At 41.2% G+C, this 24,135-nt stretch overlaps 1 protein-coding gene across 1 annotated transcript; it reads left to right on the top strand.

Annotated features, from left to right (window-relative positions):
• The first annotated feature begins 4 nt into the window (after nucleotides 1-4).
• CRCP (CGRP receptor component) lies at nucleotides 5-23,615 on the top strand. The gene is made up of 6 exons (XM_014876561.2): nucleotides 5-193; nucleotides 3,343-3,379; nucleotides 4,697-4,795; nucleotides 6,910-7,004; nucleotides 15,366-15,423; nucleotides 22,246-23,615. The coding sequence occupies exons 1-6, from the start codon at nucleotides 186-188 to the stop codon at nucleotides 22,387-22,389; spliced, it is 441 nt and encodes a 146-aa protein (XP_014732047.1). The 5' UTR covers nucleotides 5-185; the 3' UTR covers nucleotides 22,390-23,615.
• The last annotated feature ends 520 nt before the right edge of the window (nucleotides 23,616-24,135 follow it).

Below are 24,135 nucleotides of genomic sequence, written 5' to 3'. Positions count from 1 at the left end.
TTTTTTTTTTTTTTTTTTTTTTTTTTTTCCTGAGTTCCTTATTTCTCCTTCCTTTTCCGCTTCCGTCGCAGCCACCAAATCCTCCTTCAGCCGCACCGGGCCTGGCCCCGCTCTTCTCTCCGTGTCCCGCGGCTGCCCGGGGGTAGCGGGAGGATCCTCGGGGAGGCCGCGCCGGGCAGGACAGCATGGAGGTGTAAGGAAAGGCCTGAGGGGGGAGCACAGGGCACGGGCGGGCCTGGAGCCACCCCGCCGTGGTTCTGAGGGGCATCTCCGTGGGGTTTTTTGGGGTATAACCCTATAAACACCGTAGGGTGTGTGGGTACATCTGTTTATGGTGTGTGTATGTGGGGGGTGCAGCATGGCGGCCTGTGCGTGAGGGGTGTGCGGGTACAGTAAAGCCCTGAGGGGATTATTGCCCTCAGCACTGAGTTCAGGCCTTCTGCTCAATGTCGGAGGGGTTTATTTTATTTAAAACTCTTGCTGGGGGGGAAAGGAGATGTGAATCCTTTTCTTGTCCCCTCACGTCCCTTCCTGTTCTCCTCCCGTCCCCTTCCGTCTTCTCCTGCTCCCTCTGCAAAATGCGAATTTTTCTTTATTTCCGTGAGCTTTATGTAGGAGCTGGAAATGCTGGAGAAGGAAAAAAACCTGAGGGGTTTGTGCCAGCGATTGCAAACACCGTAATAAAGTCGGAATTTTGGCTGGTGGCTGTTTCAGGGCTGTTACACCGGGCCTTCTTATTGTGTGTTTCAGGCACAAAACGATAGGATTTGACTTATTTCGAAACTTAAAAATCTCATGAGTTCTGTGGAGCTGGTTAAATTTCTAGTTTTCATTTCATTTCATTTCTTACGGGTGGGGGGCACTCGTGGGATGTATCCCCCAAAGTCACTGAGTTCCTGCAACCATCCAGGATGCTTCATTAATCATTAATCATTAATCATTAATGATTAATCCTGCAGCAACCCAGGGAAGCTTCATGATCATTAAATCTTCTCTGCTATCGGTGTGAAAATCAAAAGTTGATAAAAAATACGAAATATCTGCTGAAGTACCGGTTTGTATGACAGTGTTGATACAAGTTGCAGCTTGCAGAGAAATGAGCTGTTCTGGCTGTTGTACATTGAGAAAGATGCTTTTTATAATATTAATTAAAAATCTGTAATACTTCTTATACATCCACTGAGTTTTTATTAATCTTCTTTTGCCTCCTGCCTGATTTGGAAGAGAAGCTTTTCATCTCTCCCAAGTTCTTACTATGGATTTTTCTTGCCAGAATTATTCCATATTTCTTACCAGAATTATCTGCTATTAGAGAAAAGAACTCTCAGAAAACTGTGTGGTTTAAATATACAACACCTGTGAAGCAGCAGACAAAAATATGAAGTGTCAGAGATATTTGTAAAGCTGTGATGCCCTGTACTAAGATATTTTTTTTATATATGCAGCCCTACTCAAGAGTATTTTGATTTAGACTAAAATTTGGGCAAATATTAGACATTTAAAGACTCTAAAAAGTGTTTATATTTTTGGTGTTACCATGACAATTTTTACCTTTTTTCTTAAGTCTTAATCACATAAAAATTAAGTGAAGTGTTGAGCTGATTGCTTAAAAATATACATTAGAACCCATCACTCAGAATTCCTTGTTTCTCAATATTTATGTCATCATTTTACTGACAGCATGGAAAATATCTTCCAGAGATGGCAATTGTAGAATCACCAAAATAAGATGTCTTGGGGCATTTTTTTTTTTTTAACTTTATGTTTTTTTAGTGTCTGTGACTGGGCAAAGAAAAGCTTCAGTTCCTTGACTGTAAAATTGGTAGCTGTGAGTCAGGACTGAAGGAAATTTTATTTCTGTTGCAAACATTGATCAGTTTATAATTTTGGTATTTCAGCACAACAGAGCTGTTGAAGATTTGAGACTGACTCGTTGGCAGAAGTGAGGGGGAGGGAAAAAAAAAGCATTTTTCTAAATGGCAAAGCGGATTGGAATGAAAAAGGAAAGCAGTTGTCTTAAATAATTTCATTCTTAACCTTTGATTCCGCAGCCTCGTTTGCACGGCCATGAATTTATTCCACACCCTTTGAGCCGAAGAATTCCATACAGTAATTCTCCCTATAGAATGTCTTTGATCCGCGGGGATTTCTGTAGGGCCCGGCTGAATGCAAACATTCTGAAGACTTGCATTTACCTCCCAACAAAAGCTATATATGGTTTGTAAAACATGAATGAAAAACTAATGCGTGCCTGAGCTCACTTGCTGAAGTTTCACTCGGGTCAGCGAAATGGAAGTTGAAGTTCATCTCAGCGTATTTTAGAAGGTCCTTTTCATTTAAAAACAATGCTAGAACCTGTGGAAGTTTGTGGATGCATTTACCATTTGAAAGTGATGAACGTGACAGTTCTATTCAGGCCATTGGCGGTGCTTAACAACACATTGTACCTTTTTTGTTGTTTTTTTCTCTTTTTCCTAAGCTGCTGCACAGACCTGAGAAAGGCTTTTTTTTTTTCCTTTTGTATGGAAACTTTCTGTTGTTGTGGCTACTGACTGCTCAGCAGAATGTGCTGTTCAGGGAATAGAGGATGTTCTGGGGCAGTTTTTCTCCCTCTTTTTTACTTTAAATATATAAATTGACAATTTTCAGGAGGAATAAAGGCATGATGTGCTTGGCTCTGCAGTCACCCTGCCAGCCTTGGACTTATCCCATTTTTGCTTAACAGGGACTGAAGAAGTGGGAAATGGGAAACTCAGCCTTGCCCTTCTAATACAGGAACAGGCACAAAAAGATGGGAAGAATAAATAAAGAGGAAATGCAGTAAATTGGTGTTTTTTTCACTCAGTACAACACATTAAAATTCAAGCCCTATTTATGTCCATACACACACACAGGTGTCCATGGTGCTAAAATACTCAGGGTGCTCTTGACTGATAAAGAAAATAGTTCTTGTAATCTGAATTATTTTTGCCATCAGTCTTTTTTGAATAAAATCAGGCATTTTTTTCTAAGGAAGAAACAAAGCAATTTGGTTTGAGTATGTGAAATTGGATGAGTAAAATAGAGTGACTGAGTGAAAGGAGTGTGTTGTACAAGTGTATTATGATTTATGGGGAAAACTGTGCAAAATATACTCAGTATTTATGTCAACATTTTACTGACAGCATGAAAAATATTTTCCAGAGATGGCAATTGTAGAATCACCAAAATAAGATGTCTTGGTTTTTTTTTTTTAACTTTATGTTCTTTTAGTGTCTGTGACTGGGCAAAGAAAAGCTTCATTTGGTTCTGTTCATTTGGAACTGTTAATTGTTAATGAATTGTTTCCATTTTTCCTTTCAGAAAAGATGCAAATGCTGCATTGCTGAGTAACTTTGAGGTAAGTTTGTTTTCATTCTACTTTTAAAGCAGCAATTTCAAGCTGTCATCAGTCCCATGTGTAATTGGAAGCTGAAACCTGGCAGTGGCAGTCAGCAGAACCTGCAGAGGATTTACTCTTCCTTGCATTTGGTTTGTTTTCAAGAAAAAAAAAAAAGCTTTTTAAAGAAGATTTGGAAGGTTTTGCTAATAATGAGTAGTATATTATAGTTTGTTTAGTCTTGAGATTATTTCAAAGTGGGTATTTTTCTCATTTTAAGGGGAGTAGAAAGAAATATTTTGTCCTTGGTGGTTTAATTTAAGCCAGGTAATGGAAATATTTGCTTTGCTGTTAATATAATTTTGGAGCAGTTTTAATAACCCAAGTTGTGTTGTCTCTGTTATTGTATTGCTGAAGCTGCTTTTTATTGCAGCTCTTTCATTCTTCCCTGAAATTAATCTTGAAGTGTTTTGTCCTGAGCTGCATCTGTCTGCAAACAGCAGAGCAGCATCTGCTGAGTGTTAATGAGGCATCTGGAAAGAACTCTCTGAAATTTCCTCTGAGATGATACCTACATGATACCATGTCAGCCAAACTGGTGTTCAGTGCCTGGCTGTTAAAAACATGTGAAGAAAATAGCAAATCTGGCTTTTCAAACAGTGATTCCCCTCCAACTACTGACACCTTTCCATTTGCTCCAGCTGCCAGTTGCAGTTCCACTGGCAAGGCCAAGGTTCTGTAAATGAAGGTGCTGCTCTGCACACAGAGTTCCCTCCCTGCCCTGCTGTCAGCTGCTTGTCCTTCTGTGTTTGTTGTCAAAGTTCCCAGCCTGAGTTTGAGATTTCAGCACTGCCAGGTGTTCCTTTTCCCTAGCAGTGTGAAGTACTGGAGGGTTTGTAGCTGATTGTGTTCGTATTTCTCACTGTCTAGAAATGTTTGGTTTCTTGTTTCTCTGCTCTTGTCAGTTTAGAATTCCCTGGGCTGGATCTTGAGTGAAGCCAGGTGAAAATGAGGGGATGAGCAGTGAGAAGTGCTCTGTTGCTTTGCTCTGGGTATTGACTCTGGATATACTGCAGAGCCTGAAGCAAAACATCTGAAAAAGTTCCATGCATCTGTTTAAGATAGTCACAGCTTTTAAAAAAACATTTTCCATCCTTATTCATCACTCTGGGCCCAAAACATTTCTCATTTCAGTTGCTGGTCCATCCACCAAAACAGCCACACATTTACTGGTTTTTGTCTGATAGCAATTTCCTGTTCATTTATGATTTCCTGCTGTAATATTTTTAGGTTCAATGCTCTCAGATGCTCTGAACCACTTTATTTTTTTATCTTTAGGTGTACCAGTTACTTACTGACCTCAAGCAGCAACGTAAAGAGAGTGGCAAAACCAAGCAGAGCTCTGGGCAGCAGAATCTCAACACAATCATGTATGAGGTGAGGAGCATTGGGAAATTCCATTTCTCAATTAGCTCAAGCTGCAATAATTCACATCTTTAGGGTTGTGCATGAATCATTTGGTATCAAATTTCCCCTCATTCAAACCATAATTAAATGTTTTATCTGCCACTTTTCTGTGGTCACATTGTAGGCAGACAGGGCAGAGTTAGGCAGCTGCTGTTCTTGAAATCTGTATCCAAAATTTCAAACCCCCTGGTTTTCAACTGTTTAGTTTTGTTAGGTTTTTTTTTTTAATTCTAAGTATTCCATCCTTTTAAGACACAGGGCAGAGCTTGCTATCATCTGATGAATTTATGATATCACATTATGTGATAATTAAGATGATGATTTCAAAGCTGAGGCACAGATTACATGATTTTTTTTTTTAACAGAATTAAATTAATAATTCCCAGCCAAAACAGTTAAATTGGTTTTTGATCCAAAGAAAATCCAAACCCCATGTACAGATAACATCACTTAGATGCCAGGTGAGGAATAAACATTTCATCCCGTGCTGGGAAGGAATTCTAAAATATTATAAAACAAATACCAACATTGAAAATAAATTAACAACTTGCCAGAGCCTTGCAGTGAGAGCCACTGTGTGTGTGTGGAGAATTGCACGAGCAGCTCCATGACTGACAGGCAGCTGAAAGCACTTTGCCTCTGCTTGCATGAATAATTCTGTTGAGCCCTGAAACCACTCATGGTGGATAAGATCTGGCCTAGGCTTTGGTTTTGTTTTAGTTCTGCCTTTGTTTGAAAAAGGTACAGAGGTTGTAATTCCTAAGCCTTGCATTCAACAAAATAGGGGCTTACCAAAAATGGGAATTAAATCTTCATGGAGACTGACAGTCTCTTCCTGCACCTCTGGGAAACAGCTGAGGAAGATCCTGTAAGTGAATTTTATCAGGATGCACCTGAAATCTTGAATTGCTTTGTTTTTCTATATGTTAAATACCTATAGGATGCTTGGGGGTGTAGCTGGTGTCAATTCTGGGTTTATTTTCTATGTTTGACTGAAAGAAAAGCAGAATTTGATTTTACTGGGTTGTCTTTGGGTTTCTTCACCAGCTCCCTGCAGACTTGGATCCATTGGCACTGAAGTAACTCCATGAAAGGAGTTTTGTTTTTCTGTATGTTTGGCTTTTTTCATTGATTTGAAATTGCCAAAAATATATTAATCTGGAAGAGAAATTACTCCAGTGAAATAATTACATTACATGACAATAATTTCATTTCAATCCCTGGTGGTGAATAACAGATTCATTTTATCTGGAGAGGTCAGACATGGCTTAAAGAAAGGCATAATAATTATTTCCAACTCTTCATTTTGGGGTTTAATTCAAGCAACAATAAATATTCAGGAAGATTTTCAGTCGCTTCCAGTGAAAAGTCAGCTGTGAACTGGAATTTTTGTGGGTTATTTTATCAACAAATTGATTTTTTACTCAGGTGAGGTTACTTTGTGTAGTGTAATTCCATTATCCACCTGCTCAATATTGTTATTTTAAATAAAGCAAATAAATGAAACATCTGCTGTCAAAGTCAGTTGAGGTTGGTGGGTTATGTGAAAAAAATTGATCAAAGTTTAATTGTCTCAATTAAGTTTTAATAGCAAAATGTCCTTATAGATTTCATAACAAGTGATTTAATCTGCTTCTATCAAATTTAAATTGCCAAAAATGCAGGTAAAGAATAAAAATAAGGATAGATTAGAGATCCTAAAGGGGGATTTCTGGGCTGGCAATGAGAATATTCCTGGCACTGAGCACATGAAAACTTGGGTTTAAGGATGAATTCAACTTTTTTGTGTGCTTTTAAAAGACAAAAAGCAAACAAGGAGCAAACCAAGGTAGCAAATGTCTGTCACAAACAGCAAGAGGGTTTTTTTTTTTAGCAGGCAGAGCTAAAACTCATTCTTCAACTTGCAATTTTGAGCTTTGAACAGCTCAGATAAAGTTGATTTCCAAACCTGAATTGATTTTCCAGTTTTCCTTGGGACTGAGGGAACTTTTCTGAGAACTTGTGCTGATTGCTTATTCCACACACCACTGGTAAAACAAGTAATAATTGTGAAATAATACCTGTTTTCTTTCTGTCCCTTGCAGACACTGAAGTACATTTCAAAAACCCCCTGCAGGTACCAGAGTCCTGAGATTGTCAGGGAGTTCCTGGTAGCAATGAAGGACCACAAATTAACCAAGTAAGTGGAGCTGTGCATTTTAACAGAATAAAAACTCAAGTAATGCTGAAAAACTGGTCCCTGTAGACAGTGTGATGATCTAATTAATGGATTTTAAGTATTTTCTGCCATTATTTAAATGCTCAGCCAAACATCTTTTCTTTCATTCATGGGTATTTCCATCTTCTCTTTATATACTGGTTATCCAGGTTCTCTGAGATCTACATTTCAGTTATTTAAATATTGTAGCCACCAACCTTCCCTCCTCCCCCAGCAGCTTCCAGTGAAGCTGAACATGCAGTTGTTACTTTGGGAAGCTCTGCCTGGAAAAGAAAAGGTTTCCTTTGCAGTTCCAAGACTCCAAGGGCTTCTTTCCTCTCTGGCAGTGCTGTGAGTGCCTGGTCTTGAGGAACAAAATCCTCTTGGAGCTCTGCAGAGTGGGAGTGAAGCCTGATGTAAATAGAAATGGAATCAGCTGACCACTTGTTTGGATAGCTCTGATCACTCCTCTGACTTCTAAAGCAGAAAAAAACCAATATTTAGCTGCTCCTAAATGACTCCTCCTTCACTTCATACGAGTTTATGCTGGGTAGACCCTGAGTGTGTTTTTATTCCCTGCTGGGAGCTCTCCCAAGGAGTTCATCCTTTGGGAAAGAGACTTTTCATTCATTTGGCTGTGCCACTAAATGCACAGTGAGAGCTCTGGAGTGCTGCAGGGCAAGTTTTTAGTGTGTCCAGAGCAGGGAAAGCAGATTGTCAGCTTTTTATTAGAGTTTCAGTGCCCCCTCTCTACAGACAGGCACATCCAGCACAGCAGCAGCTCTGCACAAAGGGCTGCTGCTCCTTGGGAATTGTGTCCTGGAATTGTGCTTGGAGTGCATTCTTTGCCAGGTCAGTAAATCAGTGTTTAAACCCTCCTGTAGCTCATTTTATACAGCAGGATACTCATTTATGTATCCTCATCATTTTCTGGAGGTATTGAAGCATGGAGAAAAGAAAATACTCTGCAAAAAAAAAATACTAGAGGTGTAAAGAGGTGGTAATATGACACTGAGAGGGCCTTAAAATTGGCAGCAAACATTTCTTGAGTAGTATTGAGCATCCTTCCCTTCTGGTAATGTAAAACAACCCTTTTTGGAGAGAAATAAGCTTTGCTGTCTGTGCAGGGCAGAGTTTGGGAAGAGCCAGTAGAAGGATGTAGCACAGCAAAAAGGCAGAGTGGGATTTTTTTTTTTTTTTTAATGATGTTGGTATAAAACTCCTATTAAAAATCAAAGTGTTTATTTTTATTTAAAGCTCATTTCTAAACTTCTTTCAGGTAGAATTTGACCAGGACCTGAGGGTTAACTCTTGGTGTTATCACTTTGGGTACCTTGACTGCAACTGCTCCCCTGGATGGGATGTCCAAGGGTGAAATACTAAACAATTGAAGTTATAACAGAGAAACTTCCAGCAACAGGTTTTCTGTCTCCCACAGTGCTGAGCACTTCTGTAGAAGGTCTGCCCAAATATTCACCTTCCCACACCTGCTTTTTCAGTGAGCTGGAAAGGTTGGAATAATTACAAGTTTCAAATGAGCTTTTGGACTGTTAAATTTTTTATGGATGCTCCAAGGTGCCTTTGGGGTTAGGTATCATCCTGTGTGTCCTTTTCCTGAGGCACTGAAGCAAGAGAATTATTCCCAAATTATTTCTTGTTCATAGTGGCAGCAGGATGAGAGTGAAGAACCAGCCAGTGGTGTAGGTGACAAATTTACTCTGTCAGAATTCAGATTTGTTCTGTGATCATCCTGTACAACTTTTACTTTATTAATCCCTCTCTTACCTGGTAAAGAACTTCCCAACTCTGCCACGTGCTTTACAGAATAAAACCCTGTGGAGGGAGCAGAAAATACAGAAGAAAGTCTCTCTGCATCCTCAGAACAAGCTCCTTGGAAAACCAGAGCTTAGAGATAAGAAATGGATTGTGAAATGATGAATACAAAAGGAATCCAGCTTCCCCCCCTTGGTAGACCCTCTTATCTATCTTCAATCTTAGTGGTTCATTCTCTTTTAGTATCCACAGGCCAGCTTTGAATGTAAAATCCCTCAGGGATTGGTTAGAATGTAGAATTCCCTTGGTAATTGGTGCAAGCTGTAAAACCCTCAAAAGTTATAAAAACCCCTGTAAAACAATAGCCATGCTGTAGATAGGATGCTTGCATGGAATAAACCATGGATTTGTGCCTCTCTGCATGTGCTGGTCTCTACCCCGCTGGTCTGAGAGCTCCCCACGAGCCAGAATTCCCTCTGGGCAAGGCTGGGGAACGTGCTCTGTCACTGAGGGCTGCAGCAGCAGCCTCAGGGATCCCAAAGGGACCCCAAAAAACCCCACCAGTGACAAAACCCAGAATTGTTTTGTGTGATGCTGGCAGTTGTTTTTTGTGATCTTTTCCATGCAGCCACCTGAAGCCAGAAGTGTCAGGGCCCAGCTGGCAGCCCCTTCACCCCAAACACAGGGGTGCAGTTACTCCTTAAGGCACTCGGTGTTAAACCACTTTAAACAGCGAGACCTCCAAGGCAATTTGGAGCTGCCCTTTGCTTCCTAACCAAGGTCATTTCAACACTGCTTCTCTTGTTAAATGAAAAGGCTTTGATGGTTTCCATTCTGTGGGATGGAGGTGGTGTTCAGGGATTTCATCCCAGCTGTCTGCCAGAGAGCTTCCTTCCCTTGGAGAGGAAAGAGCTGCAGGGTTTGCTCTTCCAGGACCTTGCTCTGTGATCCCTGTAATGACCTTTCCTCCTACCAAGAGTAATGAGCTCCAGACTCTCTTTGCTGCTTCCTTTCTGGGTAAGGCACCCCAAAATGTGCTGTCTGAGCTGGTCAGACACTGGCTGTGCTGGCAACAGCTCTCTGCAGTGGCTGATTAGATTGATTTGTGTTAATTGGGGCTTGTCCTCAGACAATTTAATCTGGTTAAAGGGTCAGCAGCACCCCATCACCCCAGACTGCTTCCCTGCACTTTAATTCCTGTCGTGACTCCACCTCTAGTCAGAAAGGAAACAATTAAGCAGCGTGTTCATGCTCTTAATTAGGCTCAGCCCATTTGCTAATGGGAGGACTTTGCAGGTGAGGATTTGCAGCCCTGCTTTGGGCTGTGCCATTCTCTGCTCAGGCTGTGCTCGCTGCCCTGAGCACTAGGCTGTGCTCGTGGATGGGAGAATCCCCAGCTGGGAGCAGAGAGCAGCCAGGGAAACAGCAGGAACTGAGGCACAGCAGAACTTGCAATCAAGGGAATTCTCATTTTTCCTTCCACAATCGTGCAGGATTTCAGGCTGCACGTGATGTCTGTGCTCCAGTGGGAGAACTGATAATATAATTCTGGCAAATTCTGCAGTTCCTGGAAAATCACCTCAAATTCTTCTGTTATCACTGATTTTTTGCCACTTTAAATACCAGGTTAACAGGTCAGCATCCATTTTGTGATGGATTTATCTCATTAGTGTTACAGACACAAAAAAAAAACCTTCCTTAAAGGCAGATTTTAAAAATGAACACCAACACGTGCAAGCAGATATTCCAGAGTCACTTCAGAAAGCTGCCTTGCTAAATGGAGCAAATTCAAAGCCAGATATTTCACTGATACAATTAAGGTGTGGTAAAACAGTTTTCCCCATAGTTTTTAATAATTACTTTGGTAAAATTTAAAGTGGAGAACTGACATTTTTTTTTTAAACTAAAGCTCTGAACCCACATAATGAATTTTATTATTACCTTGTTGAGGCCTCAGACTTTGGCTGAAGCTGCAGTTCAGTGAGCCATGTTGTACTTGGAAATAGAGTTTGCCACTAGCAGCTAATTTTCCAGTTTTAGTGCTGGAATGGCTTCATATTTGTAAGGTATAGAGAATTGCATTGCATGAAAAGAACATTTATTTTAAGCTGGAGCTCTGTAATTGTGGTTCAGTGAAAACTCTACTTGTGCTTCTTCCTGTTACTGATAGCCTATCTTGGATCTAATTTTGAGATAACCAAATTTCCAATCACTGAATATTATTATAATTTTAAAAAAACTGGTCAGGAACATTGCCCTTTTTGTCTTTAAATCAACACAGTTGAGGAAGTGCTGAGCTGAAAATCTTCAGTACTTTTAGAAAGTATTTTCCCTCATGACTGCCAAAAACTACAACAGATACAAACCTCTGCAATATTAAAGGCTGAAGGATTTGCTTTGTAATTTTTGTCTCCTCCAGAGCTTTCAAAATGAACATTTAACAGCAAGTCAGGATTGTATTGAACAGCATCATTTAGGAGATTTTAAAAAGATTATTCTCAGCTTTTGCAGTGGGAATCCCTGTGGAGGATCACAGCAGCCACTGGGGCTGTGATTTCCCATTTTGGGAAAATCCCCCTCAGCCAGACCCTGTGCTCAGGATTCAGGCATTAAAAAATAATCCCATGGACTATGGGATTTATATTTTCAACAGGAATAAAACCCCTGGTTTTGTGTCCAGCTGTCACTTCATGGTTTTCCTAGCAACTCTCAAACATCCATTCTTGAGAATAAATTTGCTTGTGCTCAGGCACAGATGTTTGAAGGGTTTTTTTAGCTCTCTGTGCTGAATCTTGGCACTGTTCTCTCCTTACCCAGACCTCTTGCTGGAAAAACACTCTGGGAGTTCAGCAGATTAAAAAAAAAAAAAAAAAAGGGCAATACCAACACACACAGGAGATTTTGGTTCAAATACAAACTGCAAAAGTTTGCTTAGTGCTGACAGAGAATGGTGCATTTTGTCTGAATTTCCACAAGAGCATGGAAGTATTTATTTTATTTTTTAGAAGGGATGTATCAATGTAGAAATGTGCTGTCTGTTCTGTCTGTGATCTTGAACATGACCCAGAGGTGTTTTTTTCTTGTAGAAATGTTTTTGAGGATTTTTAGGATGGAACTCACCATTTTCACCTCCTCCAGCACTCTCCCCTTGTACAGACCTCAGACACATTTTCCTCCCCATAACTGCCCAGATTTTTCTGTGTGTTTTTGAGCTTGGTGTGTGTCCCCAAACCCACTCCAGAATATTTTTCCATCCTGGAAAAGCTGAGCCCCAGAGCTGCAGGATGTGGCTGAGGCTCAGCCCCACAGCAGGAATTGCCATTTTGGGATTTCTCAGCAGCCAGGTCCTGTACGAGTCTGCAGCACAGCCCATTAACTCTGATTAGTGGAATCTTGCTTTTATGTGAGAAAATTGCTTTCAACTGTCACTCATCTTTTGTATGGGTTCTCCTCTTGAATGAGCAGCTTTCATGTTCCAAGCTGTTTCTAAAATCCAGGCAGAGCAGGGAAAATGCAGATGCTGAAGTTTGGGGGCAGTGAAGCTGAAAATGTTGTTCACCTTCTGTTTGGGTGAATGGGACACTTCCCTTTTTTATTTAATGAGCATCAGTGTGCCATGCATGCTGTAGGAAGTGTTAAGATGAATTCATGGGAGCTGGAAAAAGTTAATTTTACTTTTTAGATTTAATGGAGCATGAACTAAATTGAGGCTTAGGTCTGTGCCCAAGCCAAAGACTGCAATCAGGGCTGGTCCTAGTGCATGGTTGCCTTGCTTCAAACTAATCTCTGATGAAATTGTATTTATTCAGGTTTTAATTTGTGTGTGTGCTGTCAGGAAATTCCAGGTACACAGAGACTCTGATCCTAGCAGTGAATTTTTGGGATCAGATATAGAAACCCTGATCCTAGCAGTGAATTTTTGGGATCACACACACAGAGCCTGATCCTAGCAGTGAATTTTTGGGATCAGTGTTAAAAAGTGGGTGCTGAGCTCCGACTCAAATCTCTGCCTTGTGCTGCTGAGGGCTGAGCAATCCAGTTTCCTAATAAAGGAAATTTGGAGACATTTTGGGAGTGTTTATTTCATTGCTTACCTCATAATTACACATTTCCATGTCTAAAGATTATTATATCAGGGTGTTAATTCATGCTCACACTCACAAGCAGCTCTGGATGAAATATGGCATTTATGCAGCTTTTGGGATTTTTTTTTTTTTTTGCACCCTGTTGCTCATTCCTTTGCATTGCTCTGCATCATTTTCCAGTAGGGAGCTTTGCTGATCAAAACCAGCCATGAAATCCTTCAGAATACACATCTGAATCACTTGTAAGTTCTCTCTCATTCTTCTGTACACATTTCTAAAAACTGAAAATACCCTGAAATTATGCTTTTAGGATCTGTTTGGCCTAACTGAAAAATTTCTGTCTATCCCTAATGAGCTGGAGTGATGTTCATGGCTTATAAGCAAAAAGTCTTGGAAAGGTGACCTTTTTATGTTGTGCCCTCTGTTTCTTCAGGAAACATGAGCAGTTGCACTAATTGATTGTTTTAGTCACAATGTGTAATTAGTGTTAATTTATTTCTGCTTGCTGCTGTGCCAACAATCTTCCTGTGATAAACACAGCTCTACCTGCTTGAAAATAGCTCTGGGTAAATCAGGTTTGCATTCTTCAGCTCAGGCATAAAATGGCTTTTGCTATTTGATGCTCTTTATTTGGCTCTGGAGTTTTGCTGGCAAGGAATTTCAAGGGTATTACTTGGAAGAGAAGAAGATGAGGAAATGTATTGACTAAAAGTGAAATGATGTGCTTTGTGGGGAGGAGTGCTGGAGCTGCAGGGTTGGGATGTGTCTTGTGCAAAAGAGAAGAAAGAGTTGTTTGAGAAGGCTCTGATCTCAGAAGTGACATGTGAGAGAAACTTGGGTCAAATGTGAATTCATCCCAGTCTGTGCCTGTAAGTAGGGCTGGGGGAGGAGGAGGAGGAGGAGGAGGAGGAGGAGGAGGAGGAGGAGGAGGAGGAAGGTTTTTTCCAAGGAGGATCCTCAGAGGAGCTGTTGGAGAGCTCTGGAAACTGAGGCACCAACCCTTGCTTGGCCAGGGAGCAGAGCAAAGAGCACTGAAAGCAGCTCTGTGCCTCCATCAGGCACCAAAACAGGGATTTCCCAGCTCTGGAAGAAAAATCTTTCAAAAATCCAGCTGAATTGGCCAGATTTTTATACAGTAAAGATATTATTTAATATTCTTTCCCCAGCTCTGCGTGGCAGTGCTGCCTTTAGCTTGGCTTTTACACGAGTGAATTTTAGCTCTCATTGATTCCTTAAATCACTGCTTTCCAGGTAAAGGATTTGAGTGCTCATCTCCTGTCATTATTGGGGTTTTATTCCTGGTTTTTATGACAGTGGGAGATGGCAGCAATCATAAACACCTCATCTTTCTGCCAGTAAAGTGCTCTGAGTTCAGAGCAAAATCCAGCCACGCTCTCCATAAGCTCCTGTTGGAAACACCAAATAAATTGGAGTGATTAACAAGGGAAAACAAGGCAGATGTATTCCCTGCTTCCCATCACCAGTAGAAACTTATTTTAGCTCTCCAAAAGCAAAGCAAACTAATAATAAATCAATAAATGAATAAGTAGGAGGATTTTCTGGAGCTTTCTGTTAGGAATTGTTAATACATCACAAATGCTGTATTGAAAATTTACAAGCTTTTCTTCTGAAGCTGGAAGTGATTATTAAAATGGGCATTTTAGCTGGATCAGCCAGCAGCCAGTGGCAGAGGCCATTTGAAATGAAATTAAATCTCTGAGGTATCTCCAGACACACAGAAATTGTTGGTTGTAAACATGGAGTGATCTGTGTTCTCTTAAAAGCTGTGACCTTTCCTTTCCTTTCCTTTCCTTTCCTTTCCTTTCCTTTCCTTTCCTTTCCTTTCCTTTCCTTTCCTTTCCTTTCCTTTCCTTTCCTTTCCTTTCCTTTCCTTTCCTTTCCAACCCCCAGGGAAAAGCCTTCCAGAATCAGTTTAAATGTGCTTTAAACCCTCCAAAATCCATTTAAATACGGTTCAAAGATGCCTTATAAATAGTAATAAATGCCAAGATTTAGGTTTCTTCCAAATTGTAGTTCCCTGCTGGAACTTCTTATTTGCAATGATAAAAGGATAAAGAAGTTTTTGCCATCTGATGGGACTGTAACTCCTTAGGAATGAAAATTGTTCTTGTGGTTGTGTGCTCATAGCAGAAGTGTTTGATCTCTGCTCAGTTGTTTAACATTTCTGCACAGTTTTAACAAAGCAGCAGTTAATTAATGCTGGAGGTAATGATCTAAGGGTCTCTGCTTGCCATCTTGGGCTAGAGGTGCCCACAGCAGAGTGGCTGAACACAGGAAAAGTCCCCAAATTGTTCAAATATCCAAATGATGGCCCTTCAGCCACACTGCAAACCCAGCCAGGATTATTCCTGGCAGTGACATTTCATCCCTAAGTGATGAGGAATGTGTTTGCATCACTGCAGGCATTGAGGGGATCCTCAAACCACTCAGTAATGTGCATTTTCTTACCCTGTGCTTTTACCAGGGCAGAGAAGCTGCAGCTGCTGAACCACAGGCCTGTGACTGCAGTGGAAATCCAGCTGGTGAGTAACAATGCCTGGGCCTGTTCAAAGCCTCCCTGGGAGCTGCTTTAACCTTGCAGATCAATTGAATAATTGCTTTCTCATGGGCCACTGATTGAATGTATCCCTTTATGCACATTTTACATCCATGGGTTCAAATCCAGCTTCCTGCCAGAGCCCCCTCAGACAGATTCTTCACCTCTGTTTGTTTCAGTGGCACACGTTGAAAATACTCAATGCAGTCATTAAAGGTGATTTATGAAAGTATTGCAAATAAGAATTTATTTCATCTTCTTCCTGTGCAGCTCTGTGGTGGAGTGCTTCACTTTTTGCCAGTTTCCCGTGGTTGTTTTTGGTTATTTTTACACTGAAATCAAAAATTTTATAAAGAAGTTATTAGTAATGCAGGATGAGAAATGAGTATAAACTTTTGATGGAAAGCAGCCATTGTCAGTCTCAGAATAATTCAGCTGTAAAGAGGGATTGTCACTAAATAGAAATAGATGCTTCCATTCTCTCAAGCATCTCCTCAGGAATACAAACCCCTGTGGTAATAAAGAGATTGTTATAATCAGGATATTATTTCAATAAAGATCTCTTGCATTAAGAACATCTGTTTGCAATCTTCCCCTGGACCCCAGCTGAGGAGGAACAGGATCATATTTTGCTACAAAAAAAGGGAAGGATTCCAGAGGGACCAGTAGGACAATTTTTCTTCTGTCACCAAGGAGCAGAGATGAGAATGCTGAAGGCATCTCAGCAGAATAATTCCAGCTGGGGAATTAATGCTGTGTTCTGTGCTCAGGAGATCAGTGTCCATCAGCAGCCCAAGCAGGAGTTTTAGGCATTAAGTTAGTCAAAAACCACAATTTGGAGCCTGTCTCACACCTTTGTTAGCTTCATATGCTTAGATAGATTTATTTTATTGGCTTTTCTTCCTTTCTTTAAATGCAATCATCTTGTGGGGCTCTCAGGTGACTGCATGGCTTTGTCTGTCTCTGCCCTCCTGTCCTACCTGCTTCATTGTTATCCTATCTGCCCATAAAATACTGAAAATAGTTTGCTCCTGTGTAATATTTGAAGAAAATAAGAATTTTGAGCCTTTTTATTATTATTATTTCTATTCTGTAGAGTGCCATGTTTTAGGTATTCCAAGTTTTGTAGTGTCAAAGTTCAATAAAACTCATTGTTGAAACTTCGAGAACACAGACACAAGATTTGAGTTCAGTGTCAGTTCATTACTGATCCAAACCCTTCTCTAATGATCAGAACCACCTTGGGAAAAGTTGAATATCTGTATTTTTGGGGTTAGCCTGAATTTGGATCTTCATGGAAGTGACTCCTGTTCCATTGTGATTCCCCTGTAATTCCCAGGGCACATTTCCCCAGGATCAGAGTTGCAGTGGTGTGAGTGTCCTGGATTGTTAACCCTGTGTCAGATGAGCCCTCCCCAGAGCTGCAGCACTGTGGAAATGTTTCACTCAAAGCCTTGGGAGCTCAGGGCCTGCTGGGGACCTGCAGGTTTGTGTCACTGAAATCCAGAGCTGGGAAAAGCAAGGAGATGATTTTGCTGTTCAAATGCTGGCTTGGATCTTGTTTTTGATGAGGGCAGTGTCACTGAACACACAAAATCTGCTTTTTCTGGGTATGAAATAACCCAGGGGTCACCAAGCACAGATTCCCTGCAGGAAAGTCCCTTCCCTGCACTGATGGATGAGGCACAACCTGCTGAGAAGGGAATTTTGGCTCTGAAATGGCCTTGATTCTCTCCTCACTGCACTGAAAACTTGCCCCTGAATCAGAAATAAATGCTGGGGAGCAGTTCCTGGAATGGAGGCACATCAATCTGATTTTTCAGAAAGCTTTAAACAAAATGCCAGCCAAGTCCAAGCTGGCTGTCACTTGCTCAGTTGTGATGTCTCAAACTTTTGCTCAATGCAGCCTGACCATGGAATGGAGTCTGATTTCCCTGGCAGGCTCATGGGAGAGGATATTTGTAATTATAATTATAATTATTGCTGCTTTTTGCCTTTCCAGCTTTTTAGTTTTTACTCTCCCTCTACAAAATTCCTTCTTTTTAGCTGTATGCAAACAGTAAATCCATTCTGATAAAATTATTTTGCAGCTAAAAAGCAAATTTCCCTCGTGATCTTTTGATCTTTTGTAAACCTTAATGCAGAAATTGCTGCCATTGTCCATCTTTGCCTTTTCCAGCCTCTGTGCCAGGATTTATTTTCCAACAACAACAGCAACAAAAAGAGCATGAAATTCAAATTCTTACCCCACAGAGTAAAACACTGGACACACTGCAGTTATCTTGACCTGCAGTTTTAATCTTTAACATATGTTAAATATGTTAAATATGTTGGGGCTGGCTCAGGGATTCCCAAAAGGAGGAAATCAAAAGCCAGGGATGTTCAGCTCACCATGAGAGTGGCTCAGCTTTATTTAATGCTGAAGATGAGGCATCATCTTTTTTAAGGAGCAAATTGCTCCACGTTTTTCTCTCTGAGTGGTAAAGCAGATTTTAATTTTGTGCTTTTTTAAAATGTATTTCTGCCTTGGAGAATTTTATACTTATGTGCATAACCAGGCTGGCACGTTGTCTTTTATACTGAAAAATAATAATGAAAAGTATTTTGGAAAAGGGAAGATCTTAACAGGGTTTGAATATTTTATTTTCTCAACAATGTATTTTTCCTTGCCCTTGGTTAATTATGTCTGAAGGACATTAATTCAGTCATTCAGTCTTTTATTTTATTTCTTTTTTTGAATGTGCTTTTTTTCCTATTAATGTGGTGGTGCTGAGCAATTTCAAATCACTGCTCAAAGGAGGAAATCACAGTGATTTTCTCATCAAACATCTCCCTCCTCCACTGGAGTTAAATTGTGCTTGATTGCTTTGGAAATGATCAGAGCCCCCATTTCCTTTATTACTGTACTTTACTGATTATTTAAAAATCGAATTCTTAGTTTATTATTCCAACAAACAATAGCTTTTAACCCACAGGTTGTTGTGTGATGCTGAGGTTTGCTCACCAAATCCTGAGAGAATTTCTCAGTTCTTTCAGGACTCCTTGGGGTTCTTCAGTGTGGCTTTATTTATTCTTCATTCTTGATTTATTGTTATGTCTCAGGAGACTAAACCAAATAAACATTAGCATTGAAAGCAGCACAGGGAGCAGGATGAAGTCTCTTAAATTCTGCTTTTATTTGGGTAAGCACAGAAGATAGGTATGGTTTGAATTAAGGATGTTTGTCCTTGTTTCACCAAGTAAAAAAAGGAATTTAGACAGTCCTGAGTGATTTTGTGCTTCCATTTGTCCGTGGCACTCTGAACATAGATTTGCACCTTAATTTATGAAAAAAACACTTTAATCCCCGGGATTATCTTCATGGGCTGGCTCTGAATTGCTGAGAATTAAATTTGAGCTGCAGGGGGAATGTGCTGCTTTGAGTTTGAGCTGAGAGAATTTTATGCCAATTAATTCATAAAGTTTTCCTGATTCCCTCTTTGATTAGATGGAGAGCACTGGGGAAACTAAATGGGAGCATTGCTGACTTTATGAATATATTGCAATGGAATTTGAACAACAAACTACTCGAATTTGGGTGAAATAGAAATGATTGGTGAGGCCTGAGCTGAGGGAATGATCACATTTCACAGGTAACCCTCGCTGGCTGTGTTTAGGAATGACATTGAATTGATTGCAGCAATTTTTCCTAAACCCCTGGAGTTATTTTGGGCCAGCACAGCCTTGAATGCTGAAAAGCAGCAGTGAGAATTATTTATGACATCAGGGGGCTTTTTATGCATTAATTGTATTTCTGTCACACTGCCCACTTCTGCTCCTCACCCAAATCTCCAGATATTGAGGCCCAGCAGCATTTTAGTCAGAAATACCCCAAACTTTTCACATGGCATCATCTGAGAGGCGAAAGTGTTCCCATTTGGGCTGGGTGGCACTGCCAACATCAACATCTGAGCTCATCCCCTCCCTTCCAACGTTTGCATTTTTGTTTTCCTTACTATAAACTTTGCATTCCTGGCTGCTTATGGGCTCAGTCTGGCTCTGGAGCACTTTCAGCCAGTGCAGGGCTTCTTCCTGGAGATTTTTTTTTTTTTTTTTTTTTTTTTTTTTTGCTGCTGGGAAAGGAGGTACCTGAATCCAGTTGGGGGTTTTGCCTCTTAGGCTGCTTCTTGCACCTCATTTCTTTTCTCAGCACCAGATTTCTTAGTGCTCCCAGCATCAGAGGTGTTTTGTCTTGCAGTTGTAAATCAGGAGGCTGTGAGAACATCTGCTGAATGTAGAATGAGTCTCTGAGTGACCTCCTGTTCCCCTGAGATCTGTTTTCTTTTAGGACACTTTCATTTGCCTCTATCTGTGTGCTGTCTGTGCTTAATTTTTGAATTTTTCCTTTTGGCTTGCTGCTTTGCTGCTTCCTCACTGCTTATGTTTTCATAAATCAGGCTCAGGCTGATTTTTCACTTCCTGAAAGAGTGAAAAAATTGATTTTTTACAGTTTGTGCTTTTGATCCTTTGAAATCTCAAATAATATCACAACAAAATAAGGCTGAAGCAGCAACTTGGCTGAGAAGCTGTCAGTCCATCCTGCTAAATGTTGATTTGTGTCTCTTGCTGATTCCTGGGAGCTGCTGGAGAGGCACCAAGAGGTGAATTTGCTACAGCAGTTGAAGGAATTCCTACTTCCCTCTGGATCTGTCAGCAGAAGGGAATTTGGGAGCTCCATCCCTTCCTCAGTGCAGGGTCTGGCATCTCTAAAAACGCTTTTCACAACATTTTAATGAGACATCACTTAGAGCACCAGAGCATCTGAAACACCAGAGATGATTTTCTTTCATTTGTGCCATTTCTGGGGCTGCCAGAGCTGCTGTGTCTGTCCCTGCAGTTTGTGCTCGTGCTGTGCCAGTAAAAATGACATCAGTGGGGTTGTTCTTGCTGAGAGTTGGGGCATTACTCATCTGGAGTCACTGGGGAGCAGGGAAGAAAACAGGGATTAGAATTCACATGTTCTGCCTTAAAATCGGGAGTTGCTAAGAGCTGGTGCTGATCAGAAATCTCTGGTTTTTATTTGAGTTCTGATTTCATCAGAGCAAGCACCTAAAGGAGAATGCAGAGGAAAAAAAAAAGGAGAGGAGATACAGAGAAAATTAAAACGGGAAAGAGGTTTGGGCTTTATGCAATAAATCAAATCTAAACAAAGCCAAGTGCTGTTTTTCTGAGGGATGGTAACAAAACTGGGAGACATTGGTTCAGTCATCCTGCCTGGAGTGATCCAGGTGTCCAAAGCTCCTGGGCTGGTTCCTCATACACACCTAGCCCACCTTGAAAATTCAGTGTACCAGTAATGAACAACCCCATAATCCAGCCTGAAAGCCAGGATGATAATCCTCTGTGAAATGTAATAACAGAGGTCATGTGGAGAGGAGTGATTTATCAGCACCATTGGCACCGAGGAGTGGGTGGAGCAGATTTGATCATGGAATCACAATCCCGGAATAATTTGGGCTGGGAGAGACCTAAAAGAACATTTAGTTCCAGGGACACCTTCCACACTTCATCCTCCAAGGTGTGCTGAGATGGTTCCCTGTGGGAATTACCTGGAATCAGCTGCCAGGGGTTCTCCCAGGCAGGGAAGGAGGATTCTGAGGGTTTGAGCAGTGGAGCAGCTGCTGGGAGGCAGAGCCAGGGCTGCTGTTGGAGCCAGTGTCCTACAGTAGCTGTGGAGCTCCCCAGGGATTTTCATCCTTTGATGGGGATAGTCCCCAGCAAGTCATTACAAATGGAAATTCACTGTGTGCCTTTTGCTGAGGAGTGGATTGTGTGTGTGCAGATCTGTGCATGATGCTGATGAAAGATGATCAGATTGTGCAAAGAGGGCTGGGAGGATTCTGAAGAAAAACAAAAATGAATTGAAGGTCCCTCTCTGCTTTTCAGAAGAGCTGCAATTTACAGCTAGAGCTGATTAAACCTGCCTGGGCTTGGAACCATCATTACTATAAATCACTCCTCTTCAAAGGCCATTTTCAAGGACTTGGTGTAAAAAAAGAAAACTCAAAGCCCACAATCCTAATTGGTTTCATTTGTGTTTGAAGAGTTCTTCTGACTTGATTTTCCAGTCTTCTGACAAGCTTTTTTCCTTTTAACAGCTGCCTATAAATTAGGGCAGTTGTTTTACTGGTAGCAATGATATAAAAGCTGCCACAGCTCCACAGTGGGAGTAGGTCCCTAATTAATGTGATGGAATCATGGAGTTGATTCATGACAGTGTTTTTGATGTTGCTCAGAGCTTTTAAATGTCTTTATATCCAGGAATCTCCCAATCCAAGCAAATCCCAGTGAAGTCCAGCTGCTGTGGGATGAGGTGGTTTCTTTCATGGGCTGATGATTTCGTGTAGGTACTGGATGAGCTGCCGAGGTCCAGGGAATCCCTCTCAGGATATCCCATGAAAACACAGAAATTTGGGAAGAAAAAGGTCAGGAAGATGGGGCTGCATGTGAGCTAAAGGCAAAGCCTGGCTCAGGACGTGGATGTGGAGGTTGAGAGAGGCTTTAGGATAAACCAGGCTGTTCCCAGGGTGGTGTTTTCCTTGCTGTAAGGAAAGCAGGATCTCATTACACAGTGCCAATTGTTGTGGTGAACAATGGACTTCTTTCTTGTTTTTTCCAAATATTCCAAGAGTTCTGCTTTGTAAAATGCTTTTGTGATGAGCTCAGGCTGTGTCTTGACAAAGTCTTCCCTGCTGAGCTGAGTCCTTCTCTCTGAGGGAGGAAGTGTGGATTTAATGATGCCAGTGGGGTTTTTTTTTTTGACCTGCAGATGGTGGAAGAAAGCGAGGAGAGGCTGACAGAGGAGCAGATCGAGTCCCTCCTCCAGACAGTGACCACCATCCTGCCAGGGGATCCAGAGGAGCAGCACAGAGACTCAGCAATGGCAACAGAAGACAGAGGTGACCAGGCATAGGAGGCAGCACTTGAGAAGAAAACCGGCTGCTGTTAGTCTGGGTTTGATACCAGTTCAATCCTGTATTGGACATAACTGTAAAATATATTCAAATTTTTATGGTTTGGAGGTGATGAGGGAACCAATTGTTCATAAGCAAGCAGGGAGAAGGACACTATTGTTTGGGTGTTTTGTCATAAACAGGGGTGGCAGTGCCAGAGTGGAGCAGCCTGAGGAGTGCTGGGCTCAGCATCTTTTGGGATTTTTCCATTCCCAAAATCCTGATGTGGAATCAGCACATCAGGGCTGCAATGAGAATTCCTTTCAGAAGCTTTGGGGTTGCCCAGGTGGCTTCCAGAGCAGTGCAAAGGGAATTTTGGGGCTCTTTGCAGAGCAGGGATGTACAGGAGCTCCTTGGGGTTCTGGCCAGGCACTCCCAAACCTTGGCATCGTGGAACTGAGAGGATCTGTGGGAGGGCAGCTCAAGGATATCTGATCGTTCTTTCTAAATAAAAGAGATGCAGATTGAGCAAATTGCACTAAAACCAGGGAGCTGGGGGGTGAAGCTGTGAAATCAAGGCTGTGAGAGCCCAAACAGCAGAATACTGAGGTGGCTCTTTGCCCTCTGAACTTTTATTCCAATATTTACACACAGACAAGGCACTCCTGTGATGGAGGAATAAATGAGGCAACGCTGAGCTCTTGATCTGGTTTGGAAAAATGAGAGTCAGGCCTGGATGAAGCAGAATTTCCTGAGCTTTATTGTCTGATGAAGGATTTCAGGATCAAGTATTTCATGTTGAAAGCCTTCATGATTATAATAAATTATTTGTGTGTGAATATCCACACAAAGTCAGCCACTGGTTTAAATTGTGGCTGCAGACCATTCTTTTATAATTGTTATGATGTACTGGAAATAGAAATAAAATTTTAAGTACATCCTGGGAGTTTTGTGACTTACAGACGAGATCAAATGACAATATCTGACTCTTTTTTCCCCCCTCAGCTCTGTCATGGGTTTATTTTGTGCTTTTATGCAGAGAATTTTTGCTTTTTGAGCTTCAGTTTTGCAGTGTATGAAAGGAACTGATAAATTCCAGCGTCTGGGGGATTTGTCATTTTCATTTCCATGGTATTTAAGCTTCTTTGATGTCTGGAGAGGAAAGAAAATTATTGGAAAAATATATTTGTTGCCTCTTAAAGATAATTTATCATACATTAAATGCCTTCCAAGGCTGGAAACTAAAGGTACATTTAGACTGAGTTTGTTTAGTGGTGGAGGGGGAAAGTCCTTGATGGGTTTGTGATATATCAATTTATATTTTTCTCTCCAAAAGGGAAAGCAAATGAGAGATAAGTGGATCATAGCATGGAAAGGCACGTAATTAATTTTAAATTTACATTTTTATTCACAGCAGCCACTGATGTTGTTTGACAAGCTGCAGCCTTGGGCTGTGGTGTTTACATTTTGATCTGCCCTCTCCTAAAATGAAGTTATTGAAATTTGTTCTGAACATATCAAAAGCAGCTGGAAGCAGACTGTAAATATCTTCAGCCAACAAGAACAACTCAACAGATCCCTGGAGCTGGATGCTCCATCTTGGGAGCTGCTTTGTTGCTGGGCTGGATTTTTGCCAGCAGCTGTGTGGTTGTGGGGTTCTGGGCAGGATGCAGGAACTCCTTCACTTGCTGTTGGAGTGAACCTTTCTATCAGTATCAGTTCCAGATGTTAACAGCTGTTAGCCCTCTGCAGATGCATGGGTGGTT

Source organism: Sturnus vulgaris, chromosome 21, assembly GCF_052056855.1.
Source record: "Sturnus vulgaris isolate bStuVul1 chromosome 21, bStuVul1.hap1, whole genome shotgun sequence".
NCBI classification, from domain to species: domain Eukaryota; kingdom Metazoa; phylum Chordata; class Aves; order Passeriformes; family Sturnidae; genus Sturnus; species Sturnus vulgaris.
This window is presented reverse-complemented; position numbering and strand designations above follow the sequence as displayed.